The 22,918-nt window shown below is 36.0% G+C and overlaps 2 protein-coding genes and 1 long non-coding RNA gene across 8 annotated transcripts in view; 2 read left to right on the top strand and 1 right to left on the bottom strand.

The window, feature by feature from the left end:
• Positions 1-2,736: 2,736 nt before the first annotated feature.
• LOC309489723 lies at positions 2,737-3,792 on the top strand. The gene is made up of 4 exons (XR_014202498.1): positions 2,737-2,871; positions 2,961-3,077; positions 3,318-3,449; positions 3,653-3,792. It is a non-coding gene; the product is annotated as an uncharacterized lncRNA (long non-coding RNA).
• Positions 3,793-6,775: 2,983 nt separating this feature from the next.
• Positions 6,776-7,909, top strand: ora5 (olfactory receptor class A related 5; the record flags this gene model as incomplete). Its single annotated transcript, XM_082157295.1, has 1 exon — positions 6,776-7,909. The coding sequence occupies exon 1, from the start codon at positions 6,905-6,907 to the stop codon at positions 7,907-7,909; it is 1,005 nt and encodes a 334-aa protein (XP_082013421.1). The 5' UTR covers positions 6,776-6,904.
• A 2,290-nt stretch (positions 7,910-10,199) lies between these two features.
• Positions 10,200-22,918, bottom strand: part of nup155 (nucleoporin 155) — a 35,822-nt gene continuing 23,103 nt past the window's right edge. For 2 of the 6 annotated variants that reach the window (XM_082158609.1, XM_082158610.1), the window contains 11 exons: positions 21,958-22,093; positions 20,854-21,007; positions 20,032-20,136; positions 19,791-19,945; positions 18,913-19,042; positions 15,937-16,050; positions 15,629-15,749; positions 14,791-14,901; positions 12,191-12,327; positions 11,118-11,224; positions 10,200-11,047 (listed from right to left, as the gene is read on the bottom strand). In XM_082158609.1, the coding sequence (XP_082014735.1) occupies positions 10,909-11,047; positions 11,118-11,224; positions 12,191-12,327; positions 14,791-14,901; positions 15,629-15,749; positions 15,937-16,050; positions 18,913-19,042; positions 19,791-19,945; positions 20,032-20,136; positions 20,854-21,007; positions 21,958-22,093 (1,409 nt within the window). In that variant the 3' untranslated portion in view covers positions 10,200-10,908. Of the gene's footprint in view, positions 11,048-11,117; positions 11,225-12,190; positions 12,328-13,162; positions 13,318-14,739; positions 14,902-15,628; positions 15,750-15,936; positions 16,051-18,912; positions 19,043-19,790; positions 19,946-20,031; positions 20,137-20,853; positions 21,008-21,957; positions 22,094-22,918 lie in introns of those variants that run through there. The other 4 variants (XR_014202503.1, XR_014202504.1, XR_014202505.1 and 1 more) reach the window with 4 other exon arrangements.

The raw sequence follows: 22,918 nt of genomic DNA, 5'->3' as shown, positions 1-22,918 counted from the left end.
TCATACTTCATCATAAATCTTATATTGTAACGTAGAATCATTGTTGATGCCCTTGAAATTCTGCAGCAGAGCGATGAAATCTCAGACAGATCATTATCTAGTCTTGCGTATACTTCATTTAACCATGGCTGGTGCAAAGCTGACTCCGTGTTACAAATATAGTAGAACTATCACTTCTACCACTAAAGATTGTTTCATACATAATCTTCCCGATCAGTTTCATCTCCTCAGCATATGGTGCTCACTGACCATACCGGTTTCACACGGACAGGCACTAGTTAGTGTGACATCGTGGGTAAAAAGTTCCCACAGCGTCTTGACGCAGCTCGAGTTCCCTTGAAAGGGAACGTCTCAGGTTACGTATGTAACCCTGATTCCCTGAAGAGGGAACGAGACACTGCGTCTCCCTGCCACACTCCCTGCATGCCTGTGATCGACTTGCTTCAACCGAAGCTAGCTTTCTTTGTTCTGGGTATGCTTTATAGTTTTCTGGCCTGCCTATGATGTTCTGTCTCGCCATTGGACTGATTTCACACGTGCTTCACGATGCAATCATGCAAAGGCGTTCCCGTCTTGACACAGCATCTCGTTCCCTCTTCAGGGAACCAGGGTTACGCCACCTTCACACTGGCAGTTGAAATCAGCTCCGTAATACGCAATACACCCCCCAGCAGACGTCGTACTACACCGTTGAAAAGCTTCGGAAGCGAGTAGAACAAAAATGGCGGAGAGATTAACGGTTGATTTTGTCAGTGTCAGAATGTACAATTCTGTATGATCTCTCTGATGAGGGTTATAGAGACATTAATCGGAAGGCTGCTGCGTGGAGGAAAGTTCCCCAGGACGTTGATATGTCAGGTCAGCTAAATGTGATATAGTGGTATATAGGGCTTTTAATTGTATTAACTGCCCTAATAACGTTCGAAAATCATGAAAATAAAAAAAATGACATGACAACTTATCGTTATAAAATCATTATTTATTTTATTAAAAGTTGAGAATTCAGGTTTGTTTATCAGTACCATAGCAACGCTAACTTCTGCTGGAATTGTCGGATAGAACAAATACCATGTAAAAGTGAATTTTGCATAATAGGTCCCCGTGCATAATTTTAACATAACACATTTTTTATATAAAAATAGAGAATATTTATCTAAATAGTACACACGAATAAAGAACGTTTACAATCAAAACACAAATATTCAAAAACTTAAATGCACCACATAGTATGCAATAATCATCACTGAACATAAGCAAAATTATGCTCCTGCAATGAGGGTGATTAAAGATGACAGAATTTCTATTTTTGGGTGAACTATCACTTTAAAAAGGTTGATATAAGTACAGTGGGGGAAATAAGTATTTGATCCCCTGCTGATTTTGTAAGTTCGCCCACTTATGCCCTACCAACCAGCAAGGATTCTGCCTCCCACAGATTGGTTATGTGCCCATGTGGAACACAGATTAGTCCTGTCACTTTAAGAAAGTACTCCTAATTGCCAAAAAAAGTTTTTCCACCAAGTACTAAGGCATGTTTTGCTTGGAGATCAAATACTTATTTCACTTAGGCTATACTGAAATGCAAATCAATTTATTATAACCTTTATATAAATTTTGGGGGGGGGATTTTTTGGTTGATATTCTATATCCATTAAATAAACCTACCATAAAAATTATAGACCCTTCATTTCTTTGTAAGTGGGAACTTACAATATCAGCAGGGGATCAAATCATCATTTCTTCCACTGTAGACTACATTTTTGGGAAATCCTCATTAAATTTAACTGTTGTAAGGTCCGCTATATTTGGTCCAATCTCCGGTTCGCCAATACACGGGGAAGGTTGTCACGTGTTCTGTCCTCACTCATGCAAAGTATTGGTTGGTTAAATTTGTAATACATTAATCATATATATTTACTCGTTAATTCATCTGACTCCATAAATGAAAGGTTTTAATAATATCTGTGCCTCACTAAAAGTGAGCGAATGTTTAACTATTCCTTTTAACCATTAAATAAACAATGTCAAACTCAGTTGGAATAATCACATTGTAGCAATTTAATATTTCAGATATCAGAGATCAATTCCACAATCAATTCAAATATCTAGAACATGGTTATACATTGGTTACACCAAAGAATCTTACCCAGCTTGTACCTGAGATAGAGAGAGAGAAAGGGAAAGAGAGAGAGAGAGAGAGAGAGAGAGAGAGAGAGAGAGAGAAACCACCTATTCAATTCCACGTCCAGCCAAGAAGAAGAGCCCCAGAGAGGGCCAGAACACCTTCCTTTATTCTCTCCTGACCAGGTGACATGGGGGATGGGGTGAGACCACCCTCAAATGGCTTCTATCCCACAGAAGGGGGGTTGCCTTATCTGGCCTTATCTCTAAACCAGTTTTCTATGAACTTCTATAAACCTTATTTCCTTTTATTTTATCTATCTGGATATGAGATATCTGTACCACTCACTTTGAGACATTTCAAATGACACCAAAAGCATAACAGTCAATGATAAACATTCACATTAAACCATGTTCTTGTGTGAGTTCTTTGTTGTTAGTTCATGTGCTTCTGTGAGTTCAAATGTTAATTAGCCAGCCGGGCCCTTTTGTCCCATAAATCAGGCCTCAACCAGTATTTTCAGTCTTACACTGTCAAATGTGAGATTAAGTTTCTGTTTCAAGATATGTCTATACTTCTGTTAAACTTTAATTTTCTCATAAAGATCCTCCCCTTTTGCTATACGCTATAAAAGGATCGCTGAAAGGGGCACATTATTTCATTCACTTCCTGATCAAAGATGGATCTGCAGATCTCAGTTTTTCTTCTTTTCCTTATTTTTTCTGCAGGTACAAAGACAAATAACACTTGTAAGTTACTGGGTACAAATACAGATGTCTCTTTTGTCTCTTTCTCAGATGTCAACTGATGTCTCTTTCCCTCTTTTTTATTACTCAAGGACACTCTCTCCAGTGTTTTGAGTGCGGCATAAAGACGGATTCTTGTGTAAATCAAACGGCTATAACATGTCCAGCTGGATCTTGCTGCCAGACTTCATCAGGAGAGATACAAGATGGTAAGTCCAATATGATTTAAAGTTGGAGATGCTGCAGTTATTTACTGGAGATGCGACGGAACAAATACTTGTTTTTCTGATGGAATTAACCATTTCAATTAACAAAATATTCTACAAAGATTTTTTTTTATTAGTTTTCTCTCAGATTGTTATCTTTATTTAAAAAAGTTCTAAATGTTGACATTTATAAATCAATTTTCCAGTTTAATTGGTCTTTCCTGTATCATTCATATTTTTTAGGTGACTTTACTGCTAAAGGGACGTCTAAAAGTTGTGATTCTGACTGTGAAAGTTGGTCCTATAACTACGGCTATGCAAGGATTACTAAATCCTGCTGTAACACAGACCTGTGTAACCTCCCAGATCCTCCAGGTATTGTACTTAAATGACAACGTGCAAATCTTCTGTAAAGTCAACACTCATTTTACTTCCAAATGACATTCAATCAGAAAATAAAATGCAGGGTGTGGGTGTCTGTCGTGAACTGATTGAATGGAGCAGATAAAGGAGTGTTGTTTCATTGGATATTTTGTACAGAAAATAAAATCAAATCATTTATTGTTTTTCTTCTGTAGATCCCGTCCCGAATGGAAAGAAATGTTACACTTGTAATGAAAAGAGCTGCTGGAAAACATTGAGCTGTACAGGGGATGAAGACCATTGCTTAACAATAACAGGTGAGAATCTGGAAAAGGAAGATCATTATCTTTTAAACTCTCTTGGAAACATCACAGTGGAGCCGTGCTTACCGTGGATGGACGAATTCTACTGACTCTTTAAACAGAGCAGTGTATTTTTTATATGTTGACTATTTTATTATTATATATTTATTATGGCTATAATGAACAGGCTGCGATGTCAAGATTGCAATATGCTAGAATATGTTGTGTGTGTGTGTGTGTGTGTGTGTGTGTGTTTGTGGCACGATCGAACAGTGGAAACATAAAAACATAGGCCTACTCCGTCATGATCATACAAGAAATCATTCAAACGTTGGAGGATATTTTGCAAAATAATTTATTCAATATGGTTTGTGACAGTTTGTTTTCAGAGGTTTCAAAGAGTTATTAGTAAAAGGGTAAAGAAAAATGTATTTTATTTAAGTATCTATTTTTTATTAAGGATTTATTTTGTATTAATGGAACCTCATTGTATTTATTTATAATGTAACATTATAGCGTGACATTTGTGTCAATAATTGTCAAGCACAGGTGACTCCTCATGGTGGGAGGGGGCCCCCAAATCAAATTCTGCATAGGGCCCCCAAAAGGCTCGGGCCGGCACTGATTTTGGGACATACTATAGAAGTACTATAGAGGTATTACAGAACATCACAGAAGTATTATACATTACTATAGAAATCTTATTACTATAGTTCTTTTTCGTAAGGGATAGACAAATCTGGCCCACTGCCAGATACAAGTTTAACACCCAGTACTACGCTATATCACACAGGGATCTCAAAAAAGAAAGCTCAAAAGCCATTTTGTCCTCCTTTCCGGTTCTGTGTGTTTATTAGGAAGGATGTAGAACTTCAATTCATAATTTGTTTGTTTATTGGCGATACAGAAAACGACACAGCAACTCTTCGGCATGATTGTCCCGTGTATTTCAATGAGCGCCAAGGCAATGTTTTCCCCCACGGGCTAAATTCACATCACATGACGGGGCGTTCCCGGGGGCGTTCCCAGACCAACCGTCTGTATGTATGGACAAGTAATATTATTTAACCTTAAAAAAAAAAACTCACTTTAAACCCCACATGCTTAATAATCTGTAAGGAAACCATATTGAATAGATGCAGATTTCTGCAGTTATACCTTCTTTTCTTTGTTTTCTAATTTCACAGAAAAAAGATGTAAAATATTACTTAATAATTTCTGTAAAATTACACATAACTCTGTAAAAATACAGACAAGTTCCTTTTAAAAAACGTAAAATTGATGTAAAACCAAAATACAAGCAATTACCTGTAAATTTAATAGTGGACCTTTAAATTACAGCAAATATCTGTAAAATATCAGGCATTTCACTGTATAATGATAAAACGGTAAAATTCTGTAAAAAAATACAGACTATTACCTGTAAAATTACACTTTTTTTACAGTGTACGGAGCACCTAAAGGGACATGGTGAAGGGAAAAAAAATATGAGATGGGAGAATTTTTTTTATAAAATTATTCAATGATTTTGCGTTCTCTCGCAAAATAACTTTGCATTCCATCGAGAAACTTTACGTTCACTCACAAAATAACTTTTTGAGCTCTTTGCGAGCGAACGCAAAGGTTTTGCGAGAGAACGCAAAAGCATTAAATTATTATTTTTCCTCCCATCTCATAATTTAGACACATGCATTTTCTGTAAAGCTGCTTTGAAATGATATATATATTGTGAAAATCGCTATAGAAATAAATGTGAATTTAATTGAATCTTTTTTTTCCCCCACCACCACATCCCTGTAGGGGCTCCGTAACCACGGACCTTATTTTACTCATGAATTGAAAAACCCCATTATAAAATCCCATAGGAAAACCGGCAGCGAATTAGTCTTCATCTTTAGAATTGTTTTTTAACTTGTGTTTTTATATTTCTATGGCATCGCTGTCAAAGAGTAGGCTAATTAAGTAAAAGTAGTAAATCTTATGAACTTTTGAACTGGATGAAAATGTTAAAAAAAATCTTATTTTGTCTATATATCTTTTTTTTAATTTTTTTTATTAAGCAACAGGATATACTTGCATGTTTCCCGGAAGACAAATTAAGTAGAATTTACCTTGATCTTCAAATGCTCTTAATGCATTGTGTTTCCTTCTGGAGCGTCAGTGAATGTTTGAACATTTTTTAATAGTTGTGTTTGAGTCGCATCAGTTGTCCTCGGTGTGGAAAGATGGATCTGAAAATAGTCACTGCTGGAAAGGGTTCAAATATGCAAAATGAAGAAATTTCAGGACCTGGAGGATTTTTCTGAAGATCAATGGACAGTTTAAAACAAGGGACTCGAGAACAACCAATCAGAAAAACAGTCGTGGGTCATCCAGGGAATGACACAGAAACAAGGGTTCATAAAGTTTTGAACGGGGGTCATTTTAAAAAATTTCAGCTATTTTTATTTTATTTATTTTTTGTCATGTAAACATATTTTATGTAAAATATCATATTCAATACAGCACTAAATAAAAAATAACAATGCATTTTGTCTCCTTGTAGTCGATTTTATCCCTTTGATCACCAAAATGACATTTAAAAGTGTTTTCCTTGAAAAAAACTATTCTTCATGCCTTAGAATATCTTGACTGTAACTCGACACCCTCGCCTCATTTAGTATGCGCGGTGCTATGAATATGCAAATGAGCCCCGCCTCCACTCACTCACTCAGCTCAGAGATCCACTGGTTGACGATCACACGTTGATCTGATTGGTTACAAGGTAGTTTGTGACGTCAGAAACACCAGCGATTTCAAAGCGTGTGTTTGAGACTGTCTTTGGTTCACTGCAGTTTTAAGGAGGAAATACTCAGCAATGCTGTCGACTTATGAACTTACACATGGTTTGTCTTAAAGCATATTAAAAACACCATATAGACACATAAACTACATTAAAAGCTTGATTTACACCACAGGGGGACTTTAACACTTTCTCAGATTCTGCAAGGGGTGTGTAAACTTTTGAGCACGACTGTAATAGCCATCAGCAAAAAAAGCTGAGCATCTTCCAGTTCACATGATCGTTTATATCTCATTAAAATAGTTCTTCCACCTGGTCTAATTAGTGCGACACTTGTTAATCCCAGCACTCACACATCTCTCCTCCACTCACATCTCAGCATTATGGGAGGAGATTTCAGTGATGTGATCTTCACACACCTTATAAAGTCAAGATCTGTAAATGCAAGAGCCAGACTTCAGGAGGACAACAGCTCTGAGATGGAGGTTCAAGACTGGGTCGAATCGTCTATACGAGCGTTTTTCTGCTTGACTGGAATCACAGGGAACTTCTGGCTGGGTTTGCGTTCTCTTCCCAAATCTCAACTGCGTCCCAACGATCTTCTCTTCATTAACCTGGCCGTGTCCAATCTCATCACGAACTGCCTGGTGGATCTGCCCGACACTTTGGCGCAGTTCGTGAACAACTGGTTCATGGGTAGAAACTACTGTGGCGTGCTTCAGTTTTCCTCCGATCTCTCTGAGACCAGCAGCATCTTCTCCACCATGTTCATCAGCATGTACTGGCATCAGAAACTAGTGGGATCCACCAAACGTGGAGGAGGTCCGGTTCAGATGGACAATCTGAGGCTCGTGACCATGTTCCTCGCTGGGAGCTGGAGCGTGGCGTTGATGTTCAGCGTTCCCCACTTTTATATCGCAGAACATGATGGGAATGAGAGTTTGGAAGTTTGTGAGGAACGTTTCCCAACGCTCGCAGACAAACGTACGTATGACGCGCTGTATCTTCTTCTGGCTAACGTCGTTCCTCTAGTTGGGATCACGTACGCCAGTGTGCAGATCGTCTTAGTGTTGCTGCAGAGCCAGAAACGAGTTATGGATCTCTCTAAAGGAACAAATCCTGCAAATAGTAACTCGGGAACACCAGCGACGGCCACTAAGGCTAAAGCGGTGAATAACAGCCAGGCGCGCGCAGCTAAGAGTGTGGTGGCGGTGGCCACGATCTTCATCATCTGCTGGTTCTCTCACCTCGTGCTGCGCATCTACAGCAGCTTCAGAAACTCAGTCCTGGCTGTGAAGCTGACCAACTTTATAGGAGCATCTTACACTTGTTTCGTCCCGTACGTGTATCTGTACGGGGTGAAGAAACTCGACTGCTCCTGCTGGTAAGGACTGGTGCGGAGGAAAAACTAACAAAGTTATGATGTTCTGTGCAACATAATAAAGGCAAATTGTCTGAAATGTTGTGTTTAACCCTTGTGGACATTTTGGCTTTTTCAGTTTAGTTTTTTTGATGTGTTAATGCTAACTGCATACAATTTGGCACATGTGTGTATTTTTATTGGAATTTTACTATTTCACGGCCATTTCCTTTAAAGAATCTATTTTGCACTATTAACACAAAATAGTTCCTCTCAGCGCCTTTTGGACGAAAATTTCCGCATTGAAACAGCAATTTTTAATCCCAGGGCCATTTAACTATAGATCTTTGCAAACTATAAACTATAAAACTATGCAATCTTTGTTAAGAGGCTTTCATTCTGTTGGCAAGGCTTACATTTTTTTATTTGTACAAAAAAATGTTTACCAGCTGGTGCCATTTTGTCAGGTTTCTGTTACTGCGCACAAACAATATCTCACCGAAAACAAATTTTTTGAGATATCAACCTCAAATTTGGAACACAACTTGTTTAGATTTATGGCTTTGGTTTTCTAGCCGTTTTAGAGTTCAACATGTTTCATAAAATATAAATTTGATATAAAATAATGTTCATAAATCATTTTCATAAACTTAAACCTATATAACTTTTTTTTTTTTTTGGTTTACTTTTTACAATCTTTTACTTCAGCAATAATCATTAATAATTTGTAATTAATAATTGGTCTTCTTTAAAATGAGACTAAACTTAAGTCTGTGCTCCCAAGCTTTAATTTATTATGACAGTTTTTTGACACATTTTTGTCCACTATGGACCTGTTTAACTGATGCACACGCGTGTTAAATATCAGGGTTCGCACAGACACTGCAAAATGAAATTCCAGGATTTTCAAGGACTTTTCAAGCACTACTTTTTTGGTTTTAAAGGACAACAATCGGACATCTCACTTATCAAACAATATCTTTATTATCTTTCAAATTATAAAAAAGGTCAACAGATAAATAAAAAATAATACAGCAAAATAGTACAAATGAAGTGCAGCACATGCAATGACTGCGGTAACTTTAACCATTATAAGGATACTATGACCAACAAATCCTTATTCAAACTGATTTTGAATATATATATATTGATCTGAAGAATGAAAGCTGTATCATATACTTGAATAATTATGAGCAATATCACACTCATAGCCATGCTAAATGCTCTATCTATATCAATATCAGGTATGAAAAGATTGTTTTATCAATAAAATGAAACACTATTTTCTAATATAGCCTATTGTCTTCCAATAATTCAAGCACCTTTTCATAAAAATGGCTGTTTTCAAGGGTTTTCCAAGACTTACATTTCAAAAAGTCAAATTCAAGCACCTTGAAATATGCAAAATGTTTTAGGAATAAAATGTTGATGATATATGAATGAACCCCTCAGATTATAGATAAAACTGTAAGGTTTGATGTGTGTAAAGCTGCTGAAGTGGAGGATATGTTTTTTGCATATGAAATTTACAGATGCAAATAAATAAAAGTGCAATAAAATGTTTTCTTTCCACTAGTGTGAATAAACACGTTATGAAAAGCATTTAAAATTGACCAGTGCATTGAAATAAAAATCTTTGCCTGTAGATTAACGGCAAAAACATGTAAATAAAGTTTGAGTAATTAATTGTTATTTCACATTTTTGTATGAAATGCATGTGTGTATTGAAGCAAGAGGAGGATCTATAACTGCTGTATCATTTTTCCACCACCAAAGCAAAACACTGAGATGATTGTCCCTCCTGTGCTTTAATAATCGCTGCCAGCAATCACTGTAATTATGTTCGCTATGCCACTTAACAAATTATAAATCTGCATATGAATGCAATTCTCGTCATCTTATTTTTGTTGTGACATCAGCGTAAAAGTCTGTTAAAGACAAAGGATAATACAAGACATCAAATTATAGTAAATATATTTACATTATACAAGTATATAAAATTAGCAAATTACAAATCAGTTAATATATTGTTTATATATGTATATAAATCGTTTGTAATTTGCCATTCTCAAGTGTGTGTATGTATATATATATATATATACACACACACATACAATATGAAATAATTTGTATTTTCAATCAATTTCAAATATTTTCATTTGTATTTTAAATTAATTTAATTAACATCTCTCTCTATAAATATATATAATGTAAATTATTTATATATAGATTATGTAAATTACAAAGAATATAGTAAAATGTTTAAAATGCTTTCAGAAAAACAAGCAATTTCTCAGAAAATGATCAATTTTACACAATTGTGATTTAAAACAAAACTTTTATTATTTCAAATCATTTGCAATAGATATTACACAAGACTAAATGGTGGTTGAAAACGATTCAGACTTTCATAAAAATGAGTAATTTTCCTAAAACAGTCGCCCTGCCCTAGCACACAACGCCTGCTAGCACACAACGCCTGCTAGCACACAACGCCTGCTAGCACACAACGCCTGCTAGCACACAACGCCTGCTAGCACACAACGCCTGCTAGCACACAACGCCCGAGAGCATGACGTCTCCATTCAGAGAAGACACTTAAAAGAAAACAGCATTGATGGGAGATTTGCCACAGATATGGTGAATATTATACCAGGCTTGCTTCATCCTCAGCGTTTATCCAGTCTGCACACGTAAGAAGTGTTTCTGCACTCTCAGAAAGTGTTTAGTAGTAGAAAACTTCTCGAATAAGTGCCTCACTGGACAGTTTATCAACAAATACTGTACAGATATCAATGATTAATGAGAATTTTAGCAAGATTTACCCTCATATCTGGAATTCTCAGTACAAAAACTTCTGCAGACCAAAGAACACACACGTCTGAAGTGTTTATTCTGGCCGTCCGATGGGCATTTCCACGGCCGGATGAGGGAACATTAGTCAATGTCTGGCACAAAGGCAGCCGTAACTCTAAAGACTGAAGACGTCCTCGAACTCTTACAAGCCCACCGTAACCTTCCCCGTCCTCAATGCAGCTTCTCCAGCTTGGCCTGAAGGGATTTAAAGTTGCGTATGATGTCCTGCAGGGCTGCGTTCGGACTCAAGGACTGCAGCTCCACCAGATAACCACAGATGTTATCCAGACAGGCGTTAGTGAACCTCCGTCTGAGAGAGAGAGAGGGAGTGAGTGAGTGAAGGACGGGATGATGTGGAATGTAGAGGAGATGATGTTTACCTGTCATAGGTGGGCACACGGCTGGGATCATCCACATATCCCGACAGGAGCACATGGATGCACTGCACCAGATGAAGAGGTTTCTTCAGGCGCTGCCAACACGGGTCCTGCACAGAAACACACAAATCATTCTCAATCACATCAAATAAATAAATAAATAAATAAATAAAGAAGAATATTTGAGTGTAAGATCCAAAAAATCTGAAATTATATTAAAACAAAATACATGAATAAATATACTTTGTAACTATAATATATAACTACTATATTTAAATAAATATATAACTACCATTAAGCAATACTTAAAAGTATTATGGATTAATTACTAAATTATAAAAAATATATATTTTTTAAAGTAAATAAATAAATACCGTTAAGCAATCTTATGGATTTATAAAAAATTATAAAAAATACTGTAATAACGAATAAATTAATAAATATATTTTTTAAAGTAAATAAATATACGTTAAGCAATTTTTAAAAGGATTATGGAGTAATAAATAAAAAAATCCTAAAAAAATAAACAAATGAATAAATAAGTAAATAAACATAACTACCATTAAGCAATCGTTAAAAGTATAATGAATTACTAAATAATAAATAAAAAAATATATTTTAAAGTAAATAAACAACTTCCGTTAACCAATCCTTAATAGGATTATTATTATGGATTTATAAATAATAATAAAAAGTACTGAAATAATAAATAAAATAAAAAAATTACGTAAATAAATATACGTTAAGCAATTATGGAGTAATAAAATAAATAAATGAATAAATAAGAAAAAAGTAAATAAATATATAACTACCATTAAGCAATCCTTAAAAGTATTATGGATTAATGAATAAATAATAATAAAAAATATTTTGAAACTAAACAAATAAAAAACTAAAAATGGGCGGGTTGAAGACATGCGGAACGAGCTCCTCCTACTGGCTGGAGTCTCTCGCCTCTGGACAGAAGCACGGCCATTCCAAAATGCTAATCGGTGAAGTGTCTCTTTAATTGGATTATGGGAAAAGAAAATGAGCTTGAGATGCTCGTGATCTGAACGGCGCAGTAGTTCTCGTACCCGTGTCTTGAAGAGCTGGTCGTAGACCTCCAGCAGTCGAGGAAGCTGGACGCCGATCTCCTGCATGGTGAAGGTGACGAAGCCCACATCCCAGTTCAGCCGACACACCTCCTGCTCCAGGAACTTCACCAGGAAATCTGAAGAGCACATCACACAGCGTTAGAAAGATCACTAGAGCTTCACACACACACACACAGGTGATCACGACTGGGGATCGTTCAACAGTTCTCCACACCGATACATGACTTCAATACCGCTTCCTGAACAATACTTTTATCAATACCAACTTTATGAACAGAAAATATTATAGCAGAGGCGGTAACATTACTGTGAAGAGGGGAAAACAAGAGAGCTAAACTACTAATGCAGCCGAACTTAAAGTCAATTCCGTTTGTCCAGTTTACATTTTTCAGGATTCAATATTTGTTTTTCCCCGTTTAAATTTTTCTAGGTGGTTAAATTAAATGTTATTAATCAAAAACCATGTGTAATTTAATTTAAATCATGAAACTTGTTCAATTTAACAGCAATTTATTAACAGTTATTAACAAAAATTCCATTCTTAATGTTTTATTTTCCTTCCAAATTCCATTTTATTTTGACCAAGTTCTGTGCTTTCCTTTTTATTTAGTCTATATTCCATTTTAATGGTTTAATCAAAAACATATCTAATTAATTGAATTCATAAAAACAATGTAATTTATTAATTTGAATACAATAATAGGGCCCTATGAAACGTTTTTTTTTTCTGCGTTGTGTATTTGAATTTTTCTGGTAATCAAATGAAGGCATAAATATGTATCTTTTATTCAAATGAAAATAATTTTTTTGGCAAACAAGTGACAACAATTTTACTGTTAAAATCATATCATGGAAGAAAATTTGTTTTAATAATAACTGTATTATTATTATTATTATTAATAGTATTAGTAGTAGTAGTAGTATTACATTAAAATATACATTATAATGTACAAGAGTAATATATTTCTATCACAGTTTTTTTAAGTTAAACCAAACTTTTATTTTGACGGGTTGCCGTGTAGAGCTTCTTCTGTGATGTGATGATAGTTTCTCTCAAATTAAATGTTGTCACAGTGAGAATCAGTCAGTGCCTAAAAAGTCTTGACCTTAGGGGTTTCACAACTACTGATTTTTGCTAGTCGACTAGTTTTGCATAACAGTCGACGACTAGTCGACTAGTCGTTAAATTATTTATTCATTAAATTGACGCATTAACGCATTGAGCATTGTTAAGGAAGACAGAGGAAGGAGTTCTGGTGAATTATTGGAAATGTATGTTTGAAATTCAGAAATAACATAATAAATAAATGCATCAGTTATTCTTGTGTTAATACAAAAACAGCAGCATTCATTTAAACATTCTTGTAATTAAAACATTCTTGTTATGAACTGCCACACCACGCGCATCAGCGAACGTTGCAGATAAACATTGCCACATGGCTATAGCCTCAGACAATAACATTGTCAACATCACAACATATTTTTTGCATATAGTTTTAACTGTGCATTTTTCATTGCATCTTTAAGCAAATATCATTTAAGCATATAGGCCGATACAAGTTTGATGTAGGTTATACTGAACCACTATATTTTTGTATCACCTGCGACACACACTGGCTGCGTGGCGTGAGCGTCTCAGCTTAACAGGTTGGAGTTTGCACACTGCCTGCGTGAGACACGCGATTCAGGCGCGGCTCGAACCGCTAGAGTGCAGAACAGCGGAGTTTGTATGGACCGAAGTGCATGCCTGAGCTTGTGTTTTCGGTTAAGCTGCGTTGCTTTGACATTGTGGAAAATAGAATAATAGAAACAAAATGTATTAGTCTTTTTACCCGTTATTATCAATCTAAATGAATCTCGTTTTTAATTTAAATTAATCTCGTTTTTAATTTAACTTAATTTCGTTTTTCTTTATTTAAATTTCGTTTTTTCTTTATTTAAATTTCGTTTTTCTTTTTTAAATTTCGTTTTTTCTTTATTTAAATTTCGTTTTTTCTTAATTTAAATTTCATTTGTTTTATTTAGCCTAAATTTCGTTTTTTCTTTATTTAAATTTAGTTTTTTCTTTATTTAAATTTCGTTTTTCTTTTTTTAAATCTACCCTTTAGCCTACTGTGTCAGTAATTTGTTAGTCAGAAAAATATTAGACAACCTTAAAAGTATCGCTTAAGTTAACAGACCTGTGTGTGCGTTTTATATCACCAGTGCAGTGTCCGTTCTCGTAGCCCTGCCCGTGTGAGGTGCGCCATTTCCCACTCGCGCTGTTCTGTAGTTTACTAAATGTTTATTAATTCTGAATGTGTCCCGTTTTGCGTGTCTATCTATATTGCACCAAATGCGACACTGCACTCCATGACCTTGACCGTTTTGGACGCATAGGTACCGTTTATATACTGTCTATGATAGGTACCTCAGCGCCTGACGCCATTTTGTTTTCCGACTAGTCGATTAGGGCCGACAGCGCCGACTAGTGGTTGTGACAGTCGACTAGTCGGCTAGTCGACTAGTTGATGAAACCCCTACTTGACCTCGATACCCAGGCCTGAAGTCGACCTCAGAACTGATCGGGGAAACGGTACCTAATGGAAAGTATCGTGGCGTTCCAGCGTACGACTTTCCCAGTGACACGAGCTTCAGGCTCAGCGCTCTCATCCGGTCCGCTGGGCTCATGGCCACACTGTCACTCAGCTCTGAAACACACAACAAGCCGTCACACACACACACACACACACACACACCCACGACACTTGAACATGACCGAACTGGAGAGGGTTTACCAAAGCCACTAGATGACCAGCATGCAACCTTTAGCCAAAAAAAGGGTAAGGCCGTGTGTGTCCACCAAAGCGTTTTTTCAAGCTGGCGTATTTTTCCAATTGTTTTAAATGGGAGCGCTGAGTGTTTTTTACAGGTCGCCGAGAATTGAAGAATGTTCAACTTTGGGTAAAACGCAGCGCTCAGTCACTTTTTACCCAACCGTCCAATCACAGTGGAGGAGGGGCGGGACTAATACCACACTGACCAACCGCCACATTCTGCTTGTACAACGTCAACAGACGACAACAACAAGCATAATAACGGAACAAAATAATTTAAAACTAGAGCCAGAGAAAATACGTTACATTGTATCGACATTTTAATATAGAATCAACACAGAAACTAAATATGTGTGAAATGAGATACTAGTAACACTTTCGCAGATATTCCGTATCATAACAAGCAAAGTGTCTCAACTGAAAAATATGCTGCGCTGCCAAAACGCTCTCAAGCGCCACAGCTAGGAGTTTAGCAGAGTGCCCACAGCTAGGCGTTTACAGCAGAGACTAGCGTTTTCAGCTGGCTAAAAAAGCTTTAGCGGACACATGGCCTAAGAGATAGATGGATATCTCCCTAATATAAGACAATCTGTGGTTTTACCCTTCTCAATGATCTCCTGCCACAGCGAGTGCACCAGGATCGGATCCGAATGTCCCGCACAGTGAATTATAGCCAGCTTACACTCCGACAACCGGAAATGATCCGCAAACTCGCCGTACAGCTTCAGAGAGGGAAACAACAGAGGGAATGTTAGCGGTGCAACGGATCACAAAATACACGGTTCAAATACCGTGGGACCCGATCCGTACGGATCACGGATCAACTGCGATCCGTTACTCCCCTAGGAAACGTTCATACAACACAACAGAAGCTCACACTGGCTGAACCGAACCGTCTTCCTTGCTTACCTTGGTAATGTCCATGAGCTCAGAGTCGAGCTGTGTCATGGCTCCCTGCACTGAGGGATGCTGGGAATACTGTCTGCGCAGGGACTCCTGGATCTGCACCTGAATCCGCACCACCTGAGGAACAAAGCAGCATTACGGCTCTCTGCAGGATTCATGACGGAGCATTAAGGACCGTTTGCAGGCCTTTAAAAGACCAAGAACAGATTTTAAGGAATAAACCAGATGAATAAAGTTTGATGACACACTTTGATGTTGGCTTGACAAAGCCAGGTCTGACAGTTTAAAATAACAGCTTGAAGTTTGAAGGTTTTACTCAGAGAAAGTAAAAATATTTAGCATGTTGTTAACATGATTTAACCCATTGCTAGCATGTTTTAAAGTCTCCCTGTAGTCAATAATTGTATCCCTTAAAACTCATCTTTGATCACCAAAATGACATATTTAAATGTTTTTCCTTAAAAATAGTCCCGCTGTGGTGAAAATCCAGCTTTTAATGTTGTTTATACGTCTATGTGGTGTTTTTAATGGTGTTCATGTGTAAAGTCGACAGCATTGCTGAGTATTTCCTCCTTAAAACTGCAGTGAACCAAAGACAGTCTCAAACACACGCTTTGAAATCGCTGGTGTTTCTGACGTCACAAACTACCTTGTAACCAATCAGATCAACGTGTGATCGTCAACCAGTGGATCTCTGAGCTGAGTGAGTGGAGGCGGGGCGAATTTGCATATTCATAGAACCGCACATACTAAATGAGGCGAGTTACATTCAAGATATTTTAAGACATGACGATTTTTCAAGGAAAAAACTTTTAAATGTGTAATTTTGGTGATTAAAGATGAGTTTTAAGGGATAAAATGATTGACTACAGGGTGACTTTAATTCCTATGGAAGCAGTAGGTGTGAACTTATAGTTTGTCACCCATGGCTTTTTCCATTTTGGCTTTATTTTTGTTAAATAAATAATGACAGTATAATATGTCATGTGATGTTCATCTGAGGTTGTATTTACCTAAAGACCTGCTAACGACTAGATGATTTTTTATTATGTCCTGATAAATAAAACCAAAGAATTCAATAGAGTGTCCTTTCTTTTTCACATGACTATATATATATATATATATCTTTGTAAATAGTGTGAGCTAGGATTGGACAAACAAAGTTATGCATATAGAAGGATGACATTTATGACAAATGAGTCATCCATCATTCCTCCTCAACTTTAAACAAACAAAGCTACAGGGAAGTGCTGGACACACCCTTAGTGCTACGCAAAGTTGTGTTTGTGCTTTTTAAATAGTGACGTGGACGGATCTAGAACAGGTCTGGCTCCATAGCTCAGTGGTTAGAGCACTGGTCTTGTAAACCAGGGGTCGCGAGTTCGATCCTCGCTGGGGCCTGGGAATCAATTTTGCACAAGTATCAAAAACAAATGTATACAACTTTTAACAGGAGGAACACTTACAAGTCATCACATATGTGTCTGACTCGTGTGCGCTGAAGAACTTCAGACTGTGTGCTGAGCTCATAAAAAAACTTAAAGCAATCTATTATGTCTATATGTAGTATCAGATTTATATACAAAATTAGAAAATAAGAAATTAAACAATAAAAATTACAATGTTAATATAACTTAAGTATTATTATTATTTTATTTCTTAAATATTAAATATAATATTTCTGCTAAATTAATAAAAGTAAATGTAAATATCCATTCTGAATTACATTAGCAATATATATATATTTTTTTTTACATTTTTATTTAAGAATATATAGCAATTATATAGCAATATTGATATATAATTAGTAGGGCTGTCAAGCAATGAATTAAAAAAATAAATATAATTAATTACATGATGTGGCAATTAATCTAAAGAAATTACTCCCTAAAGATCATTTAAAGTCGTAGCTTCCAAAAATAAATATTTTATTTGATTCAGTATAGAGTTGATTACACATACATATTTGGACTGTGCTTGAGAAAATGACTGAATTTAAATTGTTTGGATGAGCTATACCTTTAATGGGTTTTTTAATAATATGTAAATTCAATTTTTTTGTTGTTGTTTTCCCCCCCAATGAAATTATACACTAAATAATAAACTAAAACTGCCAGTATCTGGCGGTAAATGTCTAAACCCTCTGGTGCCTTCTGTCATTTTTGACCAAAAAATTAAATTAAATTAACGAATTCTTTACTTTATTGGAGAGGTACGAAACTTGGTAAAGGTTTTGGCACTTGCTGTGTGAACAAATTCTGTCATTTTTGACTGACACACGCGAGCAGCACCAGAGGGTTAATGATTGAGTCATTGGATTCGATTCGTTTAAACAGCCGATTCATTCAGGCGTGAAGTAAATGGCTCTCTTTATGAATGGTCCATCAAATCATTGGTTCACCTGATTCGTTGAAAACGCAGATTCAGAAATGAGTTCCAGAAACGCTTTGTCTATATATTTTCGTTGGCAAAATTGAGCAAAACAGACAATATTGTGTCAAAAATAACACTATATTAACATTTTATTTGTTAAACAGTTTTATAAAATCAATATCACATTTGCACTCGCGTGATATTACGCTCATTACTCGTGTGATTTTGCTTAACTATATCATATGATGCAAATATGAGACAAAAACTCATACGGGGTATTTTTGCCTCAATATCTTGAATTTTAGGGTCATTCTTACTGTATTCTATAGGCTTCATCACAGTGAGTTGTTGCTCTGCTTCATGTTCGTCACCAATCAACTGTATGAAATGTCAGATGATCTACGTAGATCTGTGGCAAGTGCTTTAAATGGGTTTAATCGTGTTATTTTTTACCGGGATTAATTAATCTAATTATCGTATTGTGCAGTCCTTCAAAAAAGCTTTAAAAAAATAAAAAATCTCATTTTAATTTGAACCATAAATGTCGCAATTAAGATTCCACAAATGACTCCTTCAGGTCCTCAGCAGCTGCTTCTGTGTCATTACCTCCATCTTCTCCTCCAGCTCATGCAGAAACTCTCCGTCGGCTCCCAGTGAAGACGCGCAGGACGAGCTCTTGGCCGAGAGAATGGCCCTCGAGATGTACTCCAAACGCTGCTTCAGGGAGATCTCAGTGCTGCACGCACACAAAACCAACATTAACCACTCAAGCTCATTTCACATCACCAAACTGAACCTTTATGGGTTCATATAAATGTAAAAAAACAGGACTACCAAAAAAAGAAACATTGAAATAAGTTTTGCTTGAAAAGGCAAAATTATCGTTAAGCATTTGTAACTTCAAAAGTAACAAAAGAAGTGTTCATGGAATTGTTGAGAAACCAATTATTAAATTTTTTTTTTTTTTTAATTTTTAGTTTTATTGAAATAATTACATTTAAATAATTGAATTTAAATAATTTAATTAATAATCAAAATAAAATAACTTATTTAAATCAATAAAATCTATTTCACTAAATAAATGTAAATAAATAATTAACTAAAATAAAATGAAAAACTGGAATAAATCAAATAAACAAGAAAAAATATTCAAGTAAAAACAATAAATAAAAATAACAAACATAAAAATAAATACATAGATAAACATAGAAAAACCTAAAATAACTAAAGTAAATAAAATTAAACTAATTAAAAAAGTTGATAAATTTTATAAATATTAAAAATGCACAAAAAATAAATAAAAATGAAAAATAAATAAAATTGCAAATAAGCTAAATAATAAATATGTGCACTAAAAACTAAAGAAAAACACCAAAATGAATAAATTAACTAAATAAAACTGTGTGATTCCTTTCCCACAAACGTTTAATAAATGTAAATGAAGAGTGATTTGAACCAATAAGATGTCAGTGGGCGGGGCTAACCTGTGCATGTCTGCCAGTCGCGCCAGCACGTGCGCCGCTTTGCCAAAGCTTCGGTTCTTCTCGTAGTATCGCCACAGAAGGTCCATGTTACGCACTTTACTCTGGTCCTGTTTGATCATGTGCATCAGATGATCCTCGAGGTAAGGGGAATTCACCTGGACCGGAGCAGAACGGGTCCTTAACACTCAGAGCAAAGACACCTCAATCTATGTGGCAAAACTCTGCATTATTTTTGTCATACCTCCAGAAGTTTGTCGGTAAGATCGGCCTGAATGAGCCAGTTATAGAGAGCGATGTGGAAGAGCTCGTCTTGAGATCTCTGAGCGAGACCCAGCATCTGCTCAAACTGTGTGAGGAATCAGTGCCGTTACTGGTCATTCATCTAAAACCATTACAAATCCTGTTCTTTCACTGAAATGAGGCTGGAAATAAAATAAAACAAATACTACGGGAAAAACAGACGAAAATTAGAAATGTTGCCTTGGCAAACAAAGTGAAATAAAATCAAAGTCGAAAATCAAAGTCAAATGATTATTTAGTTTAATTTGTTTTACTAAGTCTGTTTGTTAGTTTTAGTACACATTTACTTAAATAAAAAATAAATAGATATACATTACAAATAAAATCACTAACTAATAATAAGTAATAATCACTAATAAGTAAAAAACTCAAATAAATAAACTGAATTAAAAAGAAATAAATTAAAGCAAAAACTAAAATTTGAAATTAAATGAAACAAAAATATATAAACCGAAAACCTAAAATAAGTTTAAGTTAACTATAATAACATTGGTACTAAATTGCAAAACATTTTTTTTTACAAATATAAAATAAAAACTGCAATAAATATTCTAGTGTCTAAAAACAAAATAAATTAAGGCTAAATATAAAAATAAAAAACATTTGCACACGGCAAAATTACTAAAACTTCAACCAAAATGAAAACCGAAAATATTAAAATAAAAGCCAATTCAAAATATTAACAAGTACTTCCATTGGAAAATTAAAATAACTGCATCAAACAGTTTTAAACTGAAGTTCTAGCAGGTGGCATGTAACTCACATGGGCGGCAGCGTCCTCATTGCTCAGCATGTTGGGGTCAGAGGTCATGACGGGCGGCCCGGGTTGTTTAGGCACGCTGGGAGACTGAGGGGCCGCTTTACTCTGGTTCACCAACTCCTGCATGGTGTCCGTGATGCATTTATAACAGGACAGTCTGGACAAAAATGAAATAAATGGTTTTTATTATTTATTTATGAGCGGATTCAAACCTGCAACTCCCACCTGAGCACCCTATATGATGAGCAGGGCTGTCAAATTAAAATTCTTATTTCGAATATTCCTCGAATAAAATAAAAAAATAAAAAACCTGCATATTCAAATGCAAAAACTGTGCATTCGAATTGTTGGTGTCAAGAGGCGCGTGAGACATGATGATGACGTAACTGATGCGGTGTGTTTTTGTTAGCTTATCCAGTATACAGCGCCACGGCTGTGCTGCTAATTAAAAAAATGGCGGGAAAAGGCTTCTTGCTGATGAAAACCCTCTCAGATTGTGGGAAAAATCATGCAACGACACACTTGACCAAACCTGCACATCGGTCAGAGCTGAGCGTGTGTTTTCATCAGCTGAGACACTGTCAACAGAAGCGCTCAGCACTCGCTCAGATCAAGATGAGCATCTGGTGTTTCTGATGAACTATATGTAGATGTAGTGAGTAGAAGTGAGTGTTTCTGAAGGCCAGTTTACTATTTAGTGTTCATGTAGTTCATTATGAGTGTTTTCTCAGGTTACTGATGCACGAACACAGTTTATGCACTATTGTAACCTAATTTTCCATGCATGCACATTAAGGAAATTATATTTTATTTAAGAACAATTGTTTTAAAAGTTAATGCACTTTAAAAAGTGAATGTGAATTTAATTTCAAAAAAAGATGCGATGCTTGATTTGGTTTATATTTGCTTATTGCTTGCGCCCTCTTGTGGGCATAGGAGACAATACAGCACTTTTTTCCTTTACCATAATATTGCATTTAAAATATAATTTGTAATTTGCTAATATTTAAGAAAGAAATTCGAATTGAGCTTTTCAGCCATTTTGACAGCCCTAATGATGAGTGTGTGTGTGTGTGTGTGTGTGTGTGTGTGTGTGTGTGTTCCGACCTCTCCTGGAAGGCCTGCTGGCCGGTGGAGTCCTCCTCTGGTTCTCCGTTCCTGTAGAAGTGCGGCCCCAGTTTCTGAGGGTCTTTTTTATCAGCGGCCGTGAGACACAGCTCCACCACTCCCTCATAGAAACGCACTGAACGGGAACAGAAGGGGGTCAGTTTGCTATATAAAGATTGTTCAGTTCCTCTGCATTCAAAGGGATAGTTCACCCAAAAATGAAAATTAGCCCATGATTTACTCATCCTGAAGTCTTCCTAGGTGTATATGACACTCTTCTTTCAGACGAATATAATCAGAGTTATATTTAAAAATAATAAGCTTTATAATGGGAATGAATGGGTATATTTTTCTGGAAGTCCATCAAAGTGCATCTATCCATGATAAAAGTGCATCTATCCATGATAAAAGTGCTCCACAGGCTCTGGAGGGTTAATAAAGGCCTTCTGAAGTGAAGCCATTGGTTTCATAACTAGCGGAATAACTAGCTTCCGACAGACACGGCTTACGCATCGATTAACGGTGGAAGAGTAACACTTGAACATGACGCACAACATAGTGACGAACGCGGAAGCGCAGAGGATCGAGCAAAACAAAACACCGGTCACAAATTAGAAGTCTTTCTAAAACGATACATTTTAAAGAGAAATGTGGGAGGAGCTTGAGTTTGTTGCCCAGCACTGTTTGTTTGAACAGCGAGAGACGTCAAAGCTTACGCTACTCCTACATCTACGTCACGGGTTACTGCATAGGCCGTTAATCGGAAGCTAGTTATTTTAGTGGATAAAGTTTTAAATATGGATATTTTTCTTACAATAACACATCGCTTCACTTCAGAAGGCCTTTATTAATCCCCGCAGAGCCTGTGGATTACTTTTATCATGGATAGATGCACTTTTATCATGAATAGATGCACTTTTATCATGGATAGATGCACTTTTATCATGGATAGATGCACTTT

Source organism: Leuciscus leuciscus (assembly GCF_965113295.1).
Source record: "Leuciscus leuciscus genome assembly, chromosome: 24".
Classification (NCBI taxonomy): Eukaryota; Metazoa; Chordata; class Actinopteri; order Cypriniformes; family Leuciscidae; genus Leuciscus; species Leuciscus leuciscus.
The sequence above is the reverse complement of the archived record's forward strand: the minus strand, read 5'-3'. Positions and strand labels throughout refer to the sequence as shown.